Source organism: Chiloscyllium punctatum, chromosome 7 (genome assembly GCF_047496795.1).
Source record: "Chiloscyllium punctatum isolate Juve2018m chromosome 7, sChiPun1.3, whole genome shotgun sequence".
NCBI classification, from domain to species: domain Eukaryota; kingdom Metazoa; phylum Chordata; class Chondrichthyes; order Orectolobiformes; family Hemiscylliidae; genus Chiloscyllium; species Chiloscyllium punctatum.
The window spans coordinates 17632766-17653267 of record NC_092745.1 but is presented as its reverse complement, the minus strand read 5'-3'; the positions used below and the strand labels follow the sequence as shown (position 1 = coordinate 17653267).

The following is a 20502-nucleotide window of genomic DNA, read 5'->3' as shown; positions in this document are numbered from 1 at the left end:
GGGCTGCCAGAGGAAGTGGTGGAGGCTGGTACAATTACAATATTTAAAAGATATCTGGATGGGCATATGAATGGGAAGGGTTTGGAGGGATATGGGCTGGGTGCTGGCAGGTGGGACGAGATTAGGTTGGGATATCTGGTCGGCATGGATAGGTTGGACCAAAGGGTCTGTTTCCGTGTTGTATATCTCTCTGATTCTATGACTCTAAGCTGGGAGAGTTGGGAAGTGGGATGAGCAGGAATAAAGGTTTCTGTAGACAAGGGGATGATGTAGTGCATAGATGATCAATCTTGTGGAGATTAAAATAAAAGACTTCGTCATGGAGAGGATGTGGGGTTTGAAGTTCCAATATGGAGCGTCCAGTGGGAAAGAGGCCTGTGCTCACAGCTGTCCATTAGACATTCCAATGGGATAGAGGCCCATGGTTACTGATCTCCGTTGGATGGCCCAGTGGGAATGAGGTGCAGGTTTATTGGCGTCTGTTGGAGAGTCCAGATGGAAGGAGGCCCATATTTACTGATCTCTGTTGGAGGTTCCAATTGAGTCCCATGGAATTGGAATGTTGGTATTTCTTGCAGCAGTTGGAATCTTGGTATTTATTGTAAAAAGACTGGATTACAGAAATAAAGAAATATTGTTACAATTCTGTGAGGTATTGGTGAGACCACATCTGAAGCATTGTCCAGATGAAGGATATGGTGGCACTGGATACAGTTCAGAGGATGTTCACCAGACTGATTCCTGGGGTGAAAGGGCTTTCATGTGAGGAATGATTGAACAGCTTGGGCTTTTACTCACTGGAATTCAGTCACATGAGGAGGGATCTGAGAGAGGTATATAAGATGCTAAAGGGGATTGATAAGTCAGTCATGGAACAGTTGTTCCCTCCTGTGGGACAGTCGCGAAAAATAGGGCATAGATACAGAGTGGGTGAGGTGGGTTCAAACTGCGATGAGGATAAACTACAATGGCACAGTGGTGCAGTGTTTGCACTACTGCCTCACAGTTCAGGGAGCTGGGTTTGATTCCACCCTTGGGCAGCTGTAGAGTTTGTAGATTCTCCCCCTATTTGTGGGAATGTTATCAGGGTGCTGCTCTCACATTCGAAAGATGTATATACTAGGAGGATTAGCTATGCTAAATTTCTCATTGTGTTCAGGGATGTGTAGGTTAGGTTCGTTAATCATGGGAAATGTAGGGTTACAGGGAAATGGTAAGGGGATGGGTCTGGGTGAAATGCTCTTTGAAGGGCCGCTATGGACTTGTTGGGCCAAATGACCTGTTTCCATACTGAATGGATTCTGTTCTATTGTAACTCGTTCTCTCAGAGGGTTGAGAATCTGTGGAAGTCACTGCCCCCAGACGGCAGTGGAGGCAGAATCAATCAACAAATTCAATAAAGAAACAGATATCTTTCTGATGAAAAGCAGGACAGGGGGCAATAGGGAGCAGTCTTGAAAGTGGAGATGAGGATAAGATCAGGCAAGATCAGGGCTCGATGGACTGAATTATCTCTTCCTGCTCCTCATTCCAAAGTTGGAGGGAAGGAAGCTGACCGTGTGATAGGTAGATGGAGGTACGGGTAAAGGTGATAGGTCAGAGAGGAGGGTAGAGAGGATAGGTGGGATGGAAGATTGACAGATGGGACAGGTCATGAAGGTACAGATGGGACAGTGCCAAGTTGAAAGGTTGAAACTAGGATAAGATGGGGAGGGGGAAACGAGAAACCTGGTGAAATTCAAATTGATGCCGTGGGGTTGGAAGTTCCTGAGGCGGAAGATGAAGCGTTCTTCCTCCAGGTGTCGGGTAGCGAGGAAGTGGTGATGTAGGAGGCCCATGACCTACATGTCCTTGGCAGATGGGGAGGCAGAGTTGAAGTGTTTGGCCGGAGGCGGTGAGGTTGGTTGGTGCGAGTGTCCCAGAAACGTTCTCTGAAGCACTCTGTTAGTAGATGTCCTGTCTCCTCAATGTAGAAGAGACTGCATTGGGAACAACGGATAAATGACATGTGTGGAAGTGAAGGTGAAACTTTGATGGATGTGGAAGGCTCCTTTGGAGTTTTGGACAGAGGTGAGGGGGGAGTTGTGGGCTCAGGTTCCTGTGATGGCAGGGGAAGTGCCAGCTGGGGACGATGGATTGGTCGGGGGGTGGGTGGACCTGACGAGGGAGTCACGGAGGGAATGGTCTTTATGGAAAGCGTATAGGGATGGGAAGGGAAATATATCTCTGTTTCTGGAGTCTGTTTATAGGTGGCGGAAATAACGGAGGGTGATGCAATGTATACGAAGGTCGGTGGGGTGGAAGGTGAGGACCAGGGAGGTTCTGCCCTTGACAGTAAAACTGGAGCTTGACCATGGAAGGGGAAGGAGAGGAGAAGGGATTGGAACATGTTGTGAATGGACAGAATGGGTCAGTGGGTCAGAGCCTGTCCTGTCCCTCCAGCTCACACTGATGGCCTGAAGATCTCCTCTCTCGGCTGGGCCTTCATGGAATGAGGTTTGTGTCCAAACCAGTCCTCAGTGAGAATAGGCCAACAGCACAGAACTGCCCTTCATTCGGCAAGAATATGTCTGTCTTCCTGAGAGATACCAAAGCCTGGTCAATGTGGGAAATGGGACCTTCCTCCAGGAGAAGACATGCTTCTGGGGTCAAGGGTTAACATCTATTGGTGGGACAGAGCAGAGGGACATTTACCCTGTATTTAACTGTTACCACCTGGGATGCTGTGGGAAAGAAAGAGAGAGGGAGATAGAGTAAGACAGAGAGAGAAAGAGAGAGAGGGAGAGGAACAGTTGGAGAGAGAGAGAGAGAGAAGGACAGGGTGTGAATGAGAGAGAGAGGTAGAGTGAGTCTGAGGAAGTGCAAGATGAGCAAAGGTAGAGAGGGAGAGAGAGTTAGAGGGAGGTAGAGATGGTGAGGTTGAATAATAGAGAGACAGAAAGAGAGAGAGAGAATGAGATAGAGTATGAAACAGTGTGACTGAGGGAGAGGAGAGAGAGAGAGAAAGATGCAGAATAGGTGTGAGACTAGGAGTAAACGGAATCTAGTAAAAGAGAGAGAGAGATAGACAAGTTCTGGTCACCACATTATGAGAAGGATATGACTGTACTCGAGGGGGTGCAGAGATTTCCCCGCTTGCTGCCTGGCCTGGAGGGTCTGAGCTATGAGGAAGGATTGGAATAGCTGGGGTTGTTTACCTTGGAGAAGTGAAGGTTGAGAGGGGACCTAATATAGGGCTATAAGATTATGAGGGGCAGAGATAGAGTGGACAGGAAGGTATTTTTTCCAGGAGTAGAGGTATCAATACCCAGGGGCAGAGACTGAAGTTAACACAGACATAAAGTGAGCAGGAGTAATGTTCTGGTTAGGGTGCGGGTTAGGGGTAGTGTTCAGGTTAGGGTTAGGGTTTGGGTTTGGTCCTGTGAGGCTGCTCTGTCATTCACTATGATCCTGGCTGATCCTCTCCCTCAATGCCAAGGTGGATTTAGCATTGATGATTTGTACAAGTCGTTAAATGTTGTTCATGTCATTGAGCTTCTGATTGAGAGATAGACAGAAGACACTCAGAGAGAGAGAGAGAGAGCAAGTGCACGTTGTGGATTTGAGTGAGAGAGGTTTAACTATTTCCCCAGGAATCAGTGTTCCAATGTTCTGGAATAACGCCTGCTGTAGAGATTAGTTAGAGAGTGACTGGAGGGAGAGAGACAAAGATGGAGTGAGGCAATGAGAGATTGAGGGGACGAGTGAGGAAACAAGTTGTGATGGAGAGGAATGGATGATAGGAGAGAGAGAGAGAGAAAGACAGGCCAACCAACACAGAAGGAAAGGGAGATCAAAAGAAAAAGAGGTAGTAAGTCAATCAACAACAGGATTATATTCAAGAAAAAGGTGAAAAAGAGATAGAAGGGAAAAGGGTGGGAGGAACCAGGGAAGGATAAGACAGAGAGACAAAAACAGGAAGTGTGAGGGGCTGACGTGGCTCTCTCTGCCTGATGCCATTTACATACTGAGGAACACCCAGTCAAACTCTCACAGGCTACAGCTTTATAAAGCAGAGCCCAGTGAAGGGAGACTTTATCAGGAACGAGACACAGGGACAGGAGCACACACCATGATTTCACACATCCAGCTGATCTGGCCCCTGGCATTCTGTATCGCAGGTACAAATCTCTCTCCTTCCACCTTGAATCTTTCGCTGCTCTCCATTTCACTCCAATTCCACTGACTTGTGATTGAAGGGAAAATGCTGAAACTAGAGGAATGCTCAGTGTCTCCCACAATCTCTCATTTGACCGGCTCTTTCTGTGACAGTTCTGACTTCACTGTGTTTCTCTCTGACCCCTCAGGTATCAGTGGGGACATCATCATGACCCAGTCTCCCCCGGTGCTGTCAGTGGGACTGGGCCAGACTGCAACCATCACCTGTAAATCCAGTCAGAGTGCCAGTGCTGATGTTGAATGGTTCCAGCAGCGGGAAGGACAGAAACCCTCTCTCCTGATCTATAGTGCAACAAGTCGATTCACAGGAGTCTCCAGCAGATTCACCGGGACACAAGTATCCAGCACACACTTCACCCTGACAATCAGCAACGTTCAGAATGAGGATGTCGCTGATTATTACTGTCAGCAGAGTGAGAGCTGGCCTTGGCACAGTGACACACAGCTGTACAAAAACCTTAATACACACAGCACCACTGCCTGTACTGACACATCCCACTGCAACATATAATATATAATAATGGACACACAGTCCCACCTCCTGTACTGACACCTCCCACAATTGTATATATTTAATATATAATAGAGAACACACACATAAACCACCTATATTGACAAGTCCACAGTTAAAGATAAATGGAACTGAGCAAATTACCCCATGCAGGGATTGTCACTATCCACTACAAACTTCAGTCCCTGTGGTGTTCACTGCTCACTGAAGGCCTCAAGTTTCCCTCTTACACTCCATGGTCACATGTGAAGAGCAACTGCAAGATTTAACATCAAAATAAAAAGTTCACAAACCTACTGAACTCAGCTGGACTCAACGCAGAGAGAGAGAGAGAGAGAGAGAGAGAGTGTGTGTGTGTGAGAGAGAGAGAGAGAGAGAGAGAGAGAGAGAGGGAGAAAGAGAGAGAGATAAAAACAGAACGAGTAAATACAGAAAAACATGAATGACAAAGAGAATTTGAGAGTAAGTGAGAGACAGAGACAGACAGGGAGAGGGTGAGAGTGACAGAGGGAAGCAGAGAGCAGAGGTTTTTGTGCAGCCTCTGCACTGGGAGCTCTCAATGTGGCTTACGTTCGGTAAAGGAACCAAGCTCAGACTGAGTAAGTAAACCCTTTTAATACAAAACTTGCTAAAACACAAATACTGAATTGTTGAAGGTGTTAGAGGGGAGCTGCAGTGAATGAAATGGTTGATTGAGGAGCACTGTGTCGAACAGGGTGTCCAGCGATACCTCCTTAGTCCCATTGCCCCCTTTAAACAGCAAGATATAAGTCAGTCAGTTTTACTCACCGTGTGGAGGAGCTCTGTCCATTTGCAGCCTGTGGTCCAATTCCTGCAGCATGGAGTGAAATCAGTGAGTAGCCTCCTGTCAGTCTCAGTGTGACAGACACGGGCAGAGTTTGATGTGAGCTCTGGCTCCCTGTCCCAGTCTCTGATCTCACTGACCTCAGCAGCAGCAGCAGCAGCAGCACAGTGAGACACCGAGCTCCCACCTCCCCCAGCTTTAACTCTGCTCAATCACACAATCATACAATTGTTACAGCGCACACGGAGGCCATTCTGCCCCATCCTGTCAATACTGGCTCTCTGAATGAGCAATTTACAGAGTGTCATTCTCCTGCCTTCTCCCTGTCACCCTGCACATTGTTCCTTTTCAAATAACAGTCTCATTCCATTCAGAATGTTTCTATTGAAGCTGTCTCCACCACACTCTCAGTCAGTGCATTCCATACTTTAACCACTCACTGGCTGAAAATGTTTTTCCTTGTCTCACTTCTGCTTCTTCTACCAATTACTTTCGATCTGTGGCTCTCGCTCTCGATCCTTCAATGAGTGGGAACATTTTCTCCTTATTTAATCTCACCAGACCTCTCCTGATGTTGAATTTCTCAAACAAATCTTCTCTCAGACTTCTCTTCTCCAAGGAGGACAGTTTGAACTTCTCCAATCCTCCAATCCTCTCTCCGTTCCTCATCCCTGAACCTTTCATGGGAATTTTCTTTCACGTCATCTGCAACGTATTCACATCCTTTGTGAAATGTAAACCTTTTCTATTCCCCGGAGTCGCATTGCCTGCATTTGGCTCATTTCCTATCCTTTTTCTCTTCCCATGTACCTGTTCAAATGTCTTTTAAATGTTTTAATCATTCTCGCCTCTCCGACATCCTCTGGCAGTTCATTCAATACCACTCTGCCTGAAAGAGGGATACCTCAGGTCCCTTTTGAATCTTTCCTCTTTCACTTTAAACCTCTACCCGCTAGTTTTGGACTAACCTACCCCGGGGAAAAGACCTTAGCTAGTCACCTAATCTATGCCCATTATGATTTTATAAATCTCTAAAATGTCACCCTGCAGCCTCTGAGCTTTCAAGGAAGGTAGCCCTGCCTAACCAGCCTCTACTTATAACTCAAACCCTCCAATCTCAGTGACATCCTTGTCATCCATTTTACACTGTTTCCATTTGAATGCTATCCTTCCAATAGCAGGGTGGTTGGAAACATGGCCTGACCAATATCTTAGGGAGCTGAAACATAATGTCCCAACTCCCATACCCGATGAAGGCAAGTGCACCAAATGTTTTCTTCACCACCCTGTCTACACGTGACAGCAGGTTCAATCCTCTTAGTGCCTCCACCCCTTGGTCTCCCTGTTTGCCAACACTCCCCATGGCCCCATAATTAACTGTGTAAGCCCTGGCCTGGTTTTTGTACCAAAATGCAACACCTCGCTATTATCCCAATACATAATGTAAATGTACTCTCAAATAGCCTTCTTCACTGACCATGAAACCACCAATTTTGGTGTCATCTTCAAACTCACAAACTATACTTCCTATATTCTCGTTCAATTTGTTTCTATGAATAACAAACAATGATGAACCCGGAAGCAATCCTTTCGCTTTTCACAGGCTTCCAGTCCGAACAACAACCCTCTACCACCACAAGCTGTCTCCAACTATTAAGCCAATTTTGCATCAATTAACCTGCTCTCCCTGGGTCCCATTTGATCTAACTTACTAACCAGATGTCCATGCAGGAAATTGCCAAAGGCCTTGCTAAAGTCCATGTGGACCATGTCTACCACTCTGCCCTCTGCTATCTTATTGGTCATGCCCTCAAAAAAATTTGTAAGACACATTTTCCCACTGACAAAGCCATGTGGACTATCCCTAATTAATCCTTGTCTTTCCAAATGCATTTAGATCCTGTCTGTCAAAATCCCCTCCAACAAATTACCACTATCAGACTCACCGGTCTATAATTCCCAGGGTATTCCTTGCAGACCTTATTAAATAACAGCTCAACATTACACACACTCCATTCTTCCAGCCCATCACCCGTGGCTGTTGATGATACAAACATCTCCACAAGGGGCGTCACTGTCTCTTCACAAGCTTCCCACAAAGTACTGGGATGGAGCTGATCAGGTCCTGGGGATTTATTTATCTTCATGAGTTTAAAGAAGAGAATACTGCACCTCTTCTTCTGTGATATGAACTCTTCTCAAGACATCAACATTTATTTCCCAAATTCCCTTCACTTCCATGTCCTTCTCAACCGTAAATACTGCGGCAAAATATTAGATTGGTAACTCATTCATATTCGGTTTTAAAATAAAATATGAAAAATTGTAAGAGTGAAACATTGGAGGTGATCCATGGAATATGATCCATGATCATGACTTTATGCTGGATTGTCCATTGTCTTTTTCCACTGTCCCCCTAAACCTTATGATACAATGATCACTCTTCCCTAAATGTCCTCTCACTGACACTTGATCCACTTGGATCTCCTCATTCCCAAGATCCAGTTACTGTCTCAGTTAATATTCTGACAGTTAAAATCCCCTAATGATTGCACCTCTCTGTAAATTCCTTGCTGGTTTGTTCCTGTACATTCTTCCCTCTAGTCGGTGACTGACAGACTACACTGAACAACCTGATTGCACTTTTTTGTTCCTTATCCCGAACCAAATCGATTCTGTCCTTGACACCTTTGAGACATCTTTTTCTCCAGCTCTTGACCGATCTCCTTAATCAATGCCACACCTCTCACCCTTTCCCCCCTTTCCTATCTTTCCTGAACACCTTGTATCCAGGAATATTTAACAAACAGTCCTGTCCTCATTTGAACCTCATCTGTTAAGGCAACAACATCAGATTTCCACTTGGTAATCTGCGTCTGTAACTCTCCAATCCTATTCCCAAACTCCGTGCAGTCCCATACATGCACAGTCAGTCAGATATAGAATTTATTGCTGGCTCTCTCTCACTCTGACCCTGCCTAAGAAATTCCTATTCCTTATTCTGATGCGAACATTTTTTTCCAGGATTCTGTGATCCTTTGTGTTCCTCCCTGATATTACTTCCTGGTTCCCACGGCCTTTCAATATTTATTTAAACCCTCTCCAACAGCACCAGCAAATCACCCCACGAGGAGCTCAATTCCTGCTCTATTCAGGAGCAACCCATCCAGTCTACAGAGGTCGCATCTCCCACCAAGTCATTCCCAAAGACCCAAGAATCTAAAGCCCTCCCTCCTGGACCACCTTTCCAGCCCCACATACACCTGTCCTATCCTCCTGTTCCCATCCTCGCTTGCATTGGTCAATGGAGTCATCCAAAAATTCCTATTTTTGAGTTCCTGTTGCGAATTGCCTCGCAGGCTCCTTAAAGTCTGACTGCAGGAGCACATCCCTTTGCTCCCGCTGTCACTGGGACCGATGTGGACGATGACCGCTGCCTGTTCCCCCTCGCCCCTCAGGGTGCTCTGCAGCCACTCAGAGACATCCTTGACCCTGGTACCAGGGAGACAACGCACCATCCTGGATTCCCATCTGCAGCTGCAGGAACACCTATCGATTGCACTCACTCTCGAATCTCCTCTCACTACCACTCTTCCAGTCTTCCTTGCGACCTCCTGTACAACTGCCCCCCACCGTAGTGCCAGGGACTTGGCTCTGGCTGCATTCCCCAGATGAACCATCATTCTCAACAGGATTCCAAACTGAATTTTTGTTGGAGAGCGGGATGCACTCAGGGTATTCCTGTACCTAGCTGCCTGGTCCTTCTGGACTGTCTGCTGCTCCCCCATTCCCTCTCTCCCTGCATACTCTGAAGCTGCAGAGTGACCACATCTGGCAACGTGCTCTCCACGGAACTCTCAGCCTCACGGACTCTCCGCACTGACACCAGCTGCTGCTCAAGCTCCGAAACCCGGAGCTCCAACTGCTGTCACTGACCACACTTCCTGTACTTCATGCTATTTCAGGAGCTAAGAAACATTCTGAAGTTCCCACAAGGAACAGGATGCACACTCTCTCCACTTCGCAAAGTTCAGATGACAAACAGCTCCAGCAGGGCTCACAATCCAGAGCTGTCAGTGCTCTGGGGTTTTGCAGAGTCTTTTCAAAAGACATCAGAATTAGGCCATTCGCCCCATCAAGTCTGCTGTGTTGTTTGGTCATGTGTTTCTCAAGAAAATGCCTTCTTCCCATTATGTTTGATCACCTTCCCAATCAGGAATCTATCAATTTCTGTCCTAAATACACTCAATGACGTCACCTCCACAGCAATGAGTTCCACAGATTAGCCACCCTCTGGCAGAAGAAATTCCTCCTCATCTCAGTCCTAATGAGTTATCCTTTAACTCTGTGGCTGTGCCCATTGGTCCGAGTTTCTTTTACTCCTGGAAACATCTTCTCCATGTCCACTCTATCCAGGCCTCTCAGTGTTCTGTAAGTGTCAATGTGATCCTCCCCTAACCTTCTGAACTCCATCAAGTACACATCCAGAGTACTCAACCGCTCCTCATCAGACCAGGCTGTCATCCCCAGGGTCATTCTTATAAACTTCCTCTGAACCTCCTCTAATACTAGCATATCCCTCCTTAGATACAGGTCCCAAAACTGTTCACAATGTTCCAAATGCAGTCTGACCAGAGTCTCATACAGCCTCAGCAGGACATGCGTGCTCTTATATTCTAACTCAGTTGAAATGAATGCCAACATTGCATTTATCTTCCGAATAGCAACGGAACATACATGCTAACTTTAAGAGAAACCTGAAAGAGGACTCCTAAGCCACTTTGTGTTTCCGAATTCCAAATTTCCCGTTTAGAAAACCGTTTGAGCGTCTATTCCTCCAACCAAGGTGCATAACCTCATACATTCCCATATTGTATTTCATCTGCCACTCCTTTGCCCACTCTCTGAGCCTTTCCAAGTCCTTCTGCAGCCTCCCTACTTTCCTCAACTCTCCCTGTCCCTCCCCTCATCTTTGTGTCATCAGCAAATTTAGGAACAATGCCCTCAGTTCCTTTTCGCAGATCGTTAATATATAATTAATTGTTACATGATTACCTGAGGTCCCAACACTGCCCCCTGCTGAACTGCACGACGCACCAGCTGCCATCCTGAAAAAGACCCATTTATTCCCACTCTCTATCCATGTCAGTCCTGGGCCCCAAACCCCATGGGCTTTTATGTTATTTAGCAGCCTCCTGTGTGGCAACTTGTCAAAGGCCTTCTGAAAACCCAAACAGATCATGTCCATTGGCTCTCCTTTGTCTAACTTGCTCATTAACTCCTCTTATTACTTAGAATTCCAGCTTCTCCCTCTCGAACTGCAGGGTGAATTCTATCATATTGTGGTCACTGCCCCCTCAGGGTTCACTCACCTTCAGCTCCCCAATCAGAGCTGCCTCATTGCACATTAACAATTCCAGAATTACCTGTTTCCTAGTAGCTCTACCACAAGCTGCTCCAAAACAAGCCTCTTGCAGACATTCCATGAATTCCTTTCCTTGAGATCCATTCCCAACCTGACTTTCCCAGTCCACCTGCATATTGCAGGCCCCATGATTATTGTAATAATCCTTGTCTTACATGCCTTTTCTATCTCTTGATTTATTTTCTGATCCACATCCTGACTACTACGAGGAGGCTGGTACATAACTCCCATCAGGGTTTTTGTTCCTTTGTGGTTTCCTAAATTGACTCACACAAATTCTATGCATTCCCACTCGATATTTCCTCTTGCTGCCGATGTAATTTCATTTCTTCCTGACAGGATAAACCGTCTACACCCATGCCCCACCCTCACACCCCTCACACATCTACCTATCATTAGAAACATAGAAACATAGAAAATAGCTGCAGGAACAGGCCATTCAGCCCTTTGAGCCTGCACCACCGTTCAATATGATCATGGCTGATTATGTAATCTCAGTTTCCCATTCCCACTCTCCCCCTATTCCCATAAATCCCTTCATCCTCAAGGGCCACGTCCCTCTTGATATATATCTAACAAACTGGCCCCACCAGCATTCTGTAGTAGAGAATTCCACAGTTTCACAACATCTGAGTAACTTAACCTTTAATCTTAGACAGTGACCCCTGGTTCTGGACTTTCCTAATGTTGGGAACATTCTTCCAGCATCAACCCTGTCAAATCCCATTCGGATCTAATATGTTTCTGTGAGATTCCTCTCATTCTTCTAAATCCCAGTGAGTACAAGCCCAGTCGATCCAGTCTTTCCTCATATGTCAGTCTCGCCGTCCTAGGAATCAGTCTGGTGAACCTTTGTTGGACTCCCTCAATAGCAAGAATGTCCTTCCCCAGGCTCGGTGACCAAAACTGCACCCAATACTCAAGGTCAGGCCTCACCAAGGCCCTGTATAATTCTGCAAGACATCCTTACTCCAATACACAAATCCTCTCACTGTGAAGGCCAGCATGCCATGAGCTTTCCTCACTGCCTGCTGCACCTGTATGCACCCTTTCAATTACACTCAGCTCTCAGTGCACCACACCTTTTCCTAAACTTACACCATTTATTCATAATCTGTTTACCTTCAAAGTGGATCATCCCACATTTATCCACATTATGTTGTACTTGCCAAGTATATGCCCACTCAGTCAGCCTGTTCAAGTCACCCTGCAGCCTCTTAGCATCCTCCTCACAACATACATTGTCACCCAGCTTCATGTCATCTGCAAGTTTGTAGGGATTGCATTTAATTCCTTTGTCCATATTGTTTATGTATATTGTGAACAGCTGGGGTCCCAGCACTGAACCCTTCGGTAACCCACTCATCACTGCCTGCCAATCTGAGAAGGACTCATTTATTCCAACTCTCTGTTTTCTTTCTGCCAACAAGTTCTCTCTCCATGTCAATACATTACCTCCAATACCATGAGGTTTTATGTAACTCACTAATCTCTTGTATGGGACCTTGTCAAAAGCCTTTTGAAAGTTCAGATACACACTATCCACTGAGTTCTGAGGGAGGGTCACTCAATCCAAAACGCTAACTTCAGTTTCTCTCCACAGATGCTGCCAGACCTGCTGAACTTTTTCATCATTTTTTGTTTTTGTTGTCCACTGATTCCGCCTTGTCCACTCTCAACTGATCACATCCTCAAAACCTTCCAGAAGATGTGTCAGGCCTGATTTCCCTTTAGTAAATCCATGCTGAATTGGACTGATCCTGTCACTGCTTTCCAAATGTTCGGTTATTGTATCTTTAATAACTGACTCAGCATTTTCGTCATGTATAATTCCTCATTTTCACTCTCCCTCCTTTTATTAAAAAGTGGGGCTACATTGGATACTTTCCAGTCCATTGGAACTCTGTCAGAGTCGACAAAATGTTGGAAAATGATCACCAATGTGTCCACAATTTCTACAACCACTTTCTTAAGGACTCTGAGTTGCAGAGCACCAGACCCTGGGGATTTACAAATTTTGATACCGTCAGTCTCCACAATACCACATCCCAACTTACAAGGATTATCTTCAGTTCCTCCTTCACACTTGACCCTTGCATTTCCTTTCAATAGGATGTGCATCCTTGGATATTTAGCTCCCAGCCCTGATCCCCTTGCAGCCATGTACCTGCACTACAGAGTCATTTACCTTGTTTCATATAATCGATACATCGAAGTACAACACCCTCAGTCATGCACTGACTGCCTCCTTCTCATAGTTATTTCCGTCAGAAATCATAGAAACCCTACAGTGTTGACGCAGGCCATTCAGCCCAGTATGACCCTTCGAAAAGTATCCCATCCACCCTACAATTCCCATAGATAATCCTCCTAACCGACACATCTTTGTGACAATGGGAGGAAACCCAAGTAGACACGGGGAGAATGTGTAAACTCCACGCAGACAGTCAGTTGGAATTGAGTCTGTGTCTCCGGAGCTGTGAAACAGCAGTGCTAACCACTGATACACCATTCCACCCCGCTCGGCATCAAGTTTAATTCCTGATCTTTTCCATACTCTCCATCCTATTACATGGTCTGGATGCTTTCATAAATTCTCATGAGCCCCTATCTTCCTTATTTACCTTGGATTGTGTGGTACCACTTTGTCTACTTTATTCCAAATGGTTCATGTGTTAAAAGACAAAGCTTTTACGTGTGTTCTTTTGTTGAGCTTCCCTGCACTTTTATGTTTCCTTCGTCCAATATGACATTCACAATATTCTGTCCTTTCCTTTTATTTCCTGGTAACAATCAATCCCATCACTACCCAGTAATCCGACATTCTCCTTTGCCATCCATTTTCTCATTTTCCATCCAACTGTCCCAGTTATTTTCTCTTTGAATCATATTCAGACTGATATTTATCCCTGAACACACATCACTCAAAATGTTCCTTGGTTCATTGTTGCTTGTGAGATCTTGTTGTGTACAATCTGGCTTCCACATTTCCTACATGACAACAGTGACCACATTTCAAACAAGTCTCACACTGTCTGCAAATGTCTTGGGGACAGCATGGATCTTTCTTTTCTTTGGATGAACTGGGAGTCTTTCAGATGTGAAAGATGCCATTCCAATATTGCACAGGCTTCCTCCTGAACTACAGTTTCTGCTTTGTCCCTCTCTTTTGTGAAAATACATGGAAAGTTTTCTTGAGGAACCATTGCTCCATCTTCCACCTCCACACAAGTTCCCTTCCTGCTCTCGAATGTGCCTCATACATTCCTTCATTCTCTTCTTGTTCTTTCTGTGATTATAAAACATCACTGGGATTTCCCTGACTTCATTTGGACACATTTCATCCTGTCAACTCTTTGCTTTCCTCAGGTCCTGGTTAATTTCAACCCTGCATTTTGTCTTTCAGCCAAACTTTACCAAGTGACTGCCCAGTTTAGTAAAATGGTTTGTTCTCAAATGAAAACTTTTACAATTGCTCCATTGTTCTCCATTTCCATCCCTCCTCTCAATCTCACTGAGTTCTGATCACTGTCACTAAAATGCTCCCCCATTCATAGGCCTTCCAGCTGCTCACATTCATTCCCTAAACGATAGTCCAAAACTGTGCCTTCTCTTTTACCATCACCTTCTCAGGGGCAATTAGGGACGGACAATAATGGCCAGTGACACCCACATCCCAAGAAGAAATTCGTACAATGCCTGTTCTTTTATGGGGTTTATAGGGGTTGGATACTAATGTTCAAAATGGATTGTTTAGCCAGTTCATGTTCATAGAGTTGAAATCCCTTTGTATGCCAGAGATTAAAATTGTTTCTCTTGTCTTTCAGGCCGTGAGAACTCTCAGCCAAAGCTGACCCTGCTGCCCCCCTCCCCGGAGCAGGTCAATGCCAAGGGCACTGCCACCCTGGTGTGCCTTGCCAATCACTTCTATCCCGATGAGCTGGAGGTGCAGTGGAAGAAGGATGGTGCAGTCATTTCGGACGGGGTTCAGACCAGCAACTACCTGCGAGCTTCGGACAGCACCTACAGTGTCAGCAGCCTGCTGACCCTCTCTGGGTCTGACTGGGAGTCCAACGCTCGCTTCTCCTGTGCCCTTACCCACGTGACCCTCCCCTCTCCCCTCAGCAAGAGCATCAGGAGATCAGAATGTGTGTAGAGTGTTTGAGACTGTCCACAGAGGAGACACAACTTTAAGCAGAACAGGGCTGAGCTGGCAGGACAAAGGTCATTGTCAGCACTGAATTTCAACTCACGTCCTTCTCAGGACTGCTCAGAGACACTTCTGAGGTTCAGCGGTTAAGGTAGGTCATTGGGACAGTGTAAAGGAGATTTAATTTATATCTAATCCAGTACTACCCCTGTTCTGGGAGTGTTTGTTGGGGACAGCATTGACTTGTGATGTCAAGTAAAACTCCTCGATACTCAAGACTGTCAGCTGTACAAAATCAACGTGAACCTCAGAAGTCTCTGCTTCAGTAAACCAGATCTCCTTCCTGCTCAGCCGCCGGTTCCAATTTAAGGTTCTGTCACTGTTTAAAAGGACAGGATTCGCTTTTTCTTGAGAATATCTCCACAAGTGTTTTCCTCAAGCTCCATTGTGGCTGTGAATTTGTGCAGCTTCCTCTGTCTGGGCTGTTAATTGCAGTCTGTTTTCTGTCAATGTCAATCTGGAAAAGGGAATAAAGATGAAGACGATTCAGTTTCTGTCTCTGATTGCTTTGTATATAGACTGCTCCAGCCTCAGTTGATTGGCTACGTTTCAGCAAATGGTTGTCATGGTTGGCTGCTTGGATGGTCAATCAATGACACATCAGCTGAAGACTGGATTTGAGCCAATCTTCAATCATTTTCAAGAGATCCCTTCGATCTGGAATCTGTCAAGTTGACAAGATTCGAAACAGAACAGAAACTGAAATCCGCTGGGGCCCAATCATTCCAATCTGACGCATTTCCTCTTCACTCTGTTAGTTCAGATCCAGCTGGTGGGATTGCACTATGCCCACTTTGCTGCTGCTGAGTCACATTTCAAATGAGCTGCGGCCAATCACAGACACTGGAGGCTTCAGTCATTACATTCATTTCTCCCATCCTCGCCTGTTCCTCACAGTGACAGCTCAAAGCTGAACTGAGTGACAACTTAGCTCAGAAAGAGGATCAGTCAGAATCTTCCATCATACATGACTGTCTGTAGGTGTGTGTCACTGAGTGTGGGTGTGACTGCTACCCAGTACTGTCTGTAGGTGTGTGTCCCTGAGTGTGGGTGTGACTGCTACCCAGTACTGTCTGTAGGTGTGTGTCTCTGAGTGTGGGTGTGACTGCTACCCAGTGCTGTCTGTAGGTGTGTGTCCCTGAGTGTGGGTGTGGCTTTATTACTTCTTCAAAAAACTCAATCAGGTTAGTGAGTCATGATTTCCCAGGTACAAACCCAGGTTGACTATCCTGAATCAGTCCTTGTCTTTCCAAGGCCATGTAAATCCTGTCCCTCAGGACTCCCTCCAACCATTTGCCCACCAATTATGTCAGGTTCACCGGTTCCTGATTTTTCCTTTCCACATTAGCAAAACTCCGGTCTTCCAGCACCTCACCTATGACTATCGATGATATAAATATTTCAACAAGTGGCCCAGTAATCACTTCCCTAGCTTCCCACAGAGTTCTGGGTTGCACCTGATCAGATCCCAGTGATTTATTTATTTTTCTGCATTTTAAAACATACTGCACTTCCTCCTCTGTAATATGGACACTTTTCAAGATGTCACCATCTATTTCCCCAAATTCTATATCTGCTGTGTCTTTCTCCACAGTTTACCCTGACACAAAGTACTTGTTTAGTATCTGCCCAATCTCCTGCAGTTCCACACATAGGCTGCCTTGCTGATCTTTGAGAGGCCCTATTCTGTTAATTATTACTCTTTTATCCTTAATGCATTTATAAACTCCCTTTGGATTCGCCTTAGCCCAATTAAGCCAAGCTATCCCATGTTCCCTTTTTGCCATCCTGATTTCCCTCTTAAGGAGGAGGAGTTAGCAATTCTGGAAAGTGTGAAAATATGTAAGTTCCCTAGGCCGGATGGGATTTATCCCAGGATTCTGTGGGAAGCGAGGGAGGAGATTGCCGAGGCTTTGGCATTGATCTTTATGTCATCATTGTCGACAGGAACAGTGCCAGAATACTGGAGGATAGCAAATGTAGTCCCCTTGTTCATGAAGGGGAGTACAGACAACCCTAGTAATTATAGACCAGTGAGCCTTACTTCGGTTGTGGGTAAAGTGTTGGAAAATATTAGAAGAGATAGGATTTATAATCATCTAGAAATGAATAAGTTGACTACAGATCGTTAACACGGTAGATTGGGCCTCACAAACCTTATTGATTTCTTTGAGAAGGTGACCAAACAGGTGCATGAGGATAAAGCGGTTGATGTGGTGCATAGGCACTTCAGTAAGGCATTTGATAAGGTCCTCCACAAAATACTGAGGCATGGGATTAAGGGTAATTTAGCAGTTTGGATCAGAAGTTGGCTAGCTGAAAGAAGACAGAGCGTGGTTTTTGATAGATAATGTTCATCCTGGAGTTCAGTTACTAGCGGTGTACTGCAAGCATCTCTTTTGGGGTCACTGCTGTTTGCCATTTTTATAAATGACCTGAATGAGGACATCGAAAGATGGGTTAGTAAATTTGCAGATGACACTGAGGTTTGTGGAGTTGTTGATAGTGCTGAAGGATATTACAGCCTACACAGGGACATGGATAAGCTACAGAGCTGGGCTGAGAGGTGGCAAATGCAGGGTTTAATGCAGAACGTGTGAAATGATTCATTTTGGAAGGAGCAACAGGAATAAAGAGCACTGTGGTAATGGTAAGATTCTTAGTAGTGGAAATGAGCAGAGAGATCTCGGTATTCATGTACACAGATCCTTGAAAGTTACCACCCAGTTTGATAGGGTGGTTAAGAAGGCTTATGGTGGGTTAGTTTTTATTGATAGAGGGATTGGGTTCAGGAGTCATGAGGTCATGCTGCAGCTGTACAAAACTCTGATGCGGCCACAATTGGAGTATTGCATACAGTTGTGGTCACCGCATTAAAAAAAATGGTGTGGGAACTTAGGGGTTCAGAGGAAATATACGAGGATGTTGCCTGGCATGGAGGGAAGGCCTTATGAGGAAAGGATGAGGGACTTCTGGCTGTTTTTGTTAGAGAGAAGAAGGTTGAGAGTTGTCTTAATTGAGACGTACTAAGATAATCACAAGGTTAGATAGGGTGGACAGTGAGAGCCTTTTGCCTCAGATGCTGAGGGGACATAGGTTTAAATTGAGGGATGATAGATATAGGAGAGATGTCAGAAGTCGTTTCTTTACTCAGAGACGAATAGGGGCATGGAATGCACAGCCTGCAACAGTAGCAGACTCGCCAACATTAAGGGTACTTAAATGGTCACAGGATAAACGTATAGGTGAAAATGGAATAGTGTAGGATAGATGGGCTTCAGGTTGGTTCCATAGGACGGTGCAACATCGAGGGTTAAAGGGCCTGTACTGCGCTGTCGTGGTCTATGTTTTATGTTTTAGATCTGACAATGCTCACCACCGCCCTCCTCAGGACAATTAGAGAAGGACAATAAACAGCAGGAAAATCAAAGCTTGCCCCATCCCAGAGCCATTCCTGAAGAAGGGCTCATGCCCAAAACGTCGAATCTCCTGCTCCTTAGATGCTGCCTGACCTGCTGCGCTTTTCCAGCAACGCATTTTCAGCTCTGATCTAAAGCATCTGCAGTCCTCACTTTCTCCATCCCAGGATAAATCAAAATAAATGGCGTACAATTCAAATGATTAAACTGGTGAAGCTTAAATCCATCTCTTTGAAAGACTGGAGCCTCGGCCATGACATGGGTGAACCTGCATTTTCCAAATTGCACGATGGAGTGCCCTACGGATCAGGCACAAAATGAATTACACAAAGACCGAACAAACCGCTACCAAAGTGTGTCACCAAACTGCAATAAACAGCAATTTGTCAGGAGGAACTCAAGAGAAAGCCATTAGTAGGTGTAAGAGGGTAAGACAGACAAGAGTCAGATGTCATTGAATGCACCATAAATGCACGAAAGCTGTTGGGATAGAGCAGGGAAATGAGAGTAATTTCATTTTTGCATTAAGAGCTTTCCTGGTTGTAAGGACTCGGAACGTTAAAGGATGAAGTATAGCTTTTATTGTAAACAATGTACTGCGGTGGGCACGAAAGGATGTTGAGCAACATAAATGCTTAAAATTAGGAAAAAACATCGGAAACAATAAAATAGGAAAGGCCAATGGGATTTTGGAATGAATATTGAGAGTGAGGAGATGGAGGGAGAGTGGCCAGGACAGCTGTACTGAAGAATGGTTAGGTCACACCTGGGATATGGTGTACACTTATGGGATTCTATGAGGTGCAATGCAGAATGGGACAGGGTTAGGGGATGTAGGTTACAAGGAAACACCAGAACAGGATCTCGAGGAGGGAGGGAGAGTATTCTGATATTCAAAACATCTTAATGAAATCGACAGAGTAAATGTAGATTTAACGTCAATGCCGGCAAACAAAAAAGCAGGTACAGGAAGGAGATCAGGAAAAATATTTTGATGTAGAGATTGGAATTTAGTGAGTGCTGGTAACTTGGGTCCTCCATTCAAAATGGGACAGAATTACTTCTTGGAATTTGATCAGGTCTGAAGCAAAAGAGCAAATTAGGATCAAATAGTCATTTGAGAATATTGAACTGGCCTGAAAAATGCCCGGTTTTTGGAAGCTTTTCATTTTGCCCTCATCAGCACAATTGTAAAAGAACCAATCAAAGGGGAAAAACATGACATTGATATTGTATATGAGGAAAGTGCTGACAGGCTGAGGTGTTATCACTATGAACACATCAGTTAAAATATTGTTTCCCTTCGCTGTGGCATTTCTTGTAAATTGTCCTGATACATGCAAGACAAAAGCTTCAACAAAATGTTTTGTTTTTTGCAGCATTCATATTAGGATCAGTTTGGAGTGAAATAATGAACATGGAAATGTATTAAGTTAACAATGAAAATTGGTCTGAATTCAGCAGAGACCAGGATAGCTTCACCTTGAACTTAATACAGGAATTATCAGGTGAAATTTAACCAGTGGAATGATTTAACCACCTTCCACCAGTTTGATTGTTTGAATTGCTCATCAGTTATGTTGATTACTCCTGGGATGGGGAGGACATTGATATGTCTGCTATTTATTGCCCTTTCCTAACTATCCTGGAGAGGGCGGTGTTAAGCCATGAGTTTCTCGAAGAGGATCTGACAGAGGGACAAGATCATGTGGTGGGCCTGAGTACAGGCTGTCGCTCAGGAGAATGAGCTGTGACACAAGGAAAAACCTGGGAGTGGTGGAAAGGCACAGGCAGACCGGCTAGGCTGCAGAGGGACAGAACCAGTTTGACGAATGGGCTGAGGTCCTTCCGAGCTGAGTTGCAGACTCAGGCTTTCAGGGTGCACAGCTTACACTGTTACTGACCATAGCTCCA

At 45.2% G+C, this 20502-nt stretch overlaps 1 gene segment (V, D, J or C); it reads left to right on the top strand.

Annotated features, from left to right (window-relative positions):
* The first annotated feature begins 4093 nt into the window (after nucleotides 1–4093).
* LOC140479411 (Ig kappa chain V region Mem5-like) lies at nucleotides 4094–15658 on the top strand. The segment is given in 4 exon segments: nucleotides 4094–4160; nucleotides 4347–4645; nucleotides 5295–5328; nucleotides 14787–15658. Coding segments are annotated over 4 exon segments (711 nt in total).
* The last annotated feature ends 4844 nt before the right edge of the window (nucleotides 15659–20502 follow it).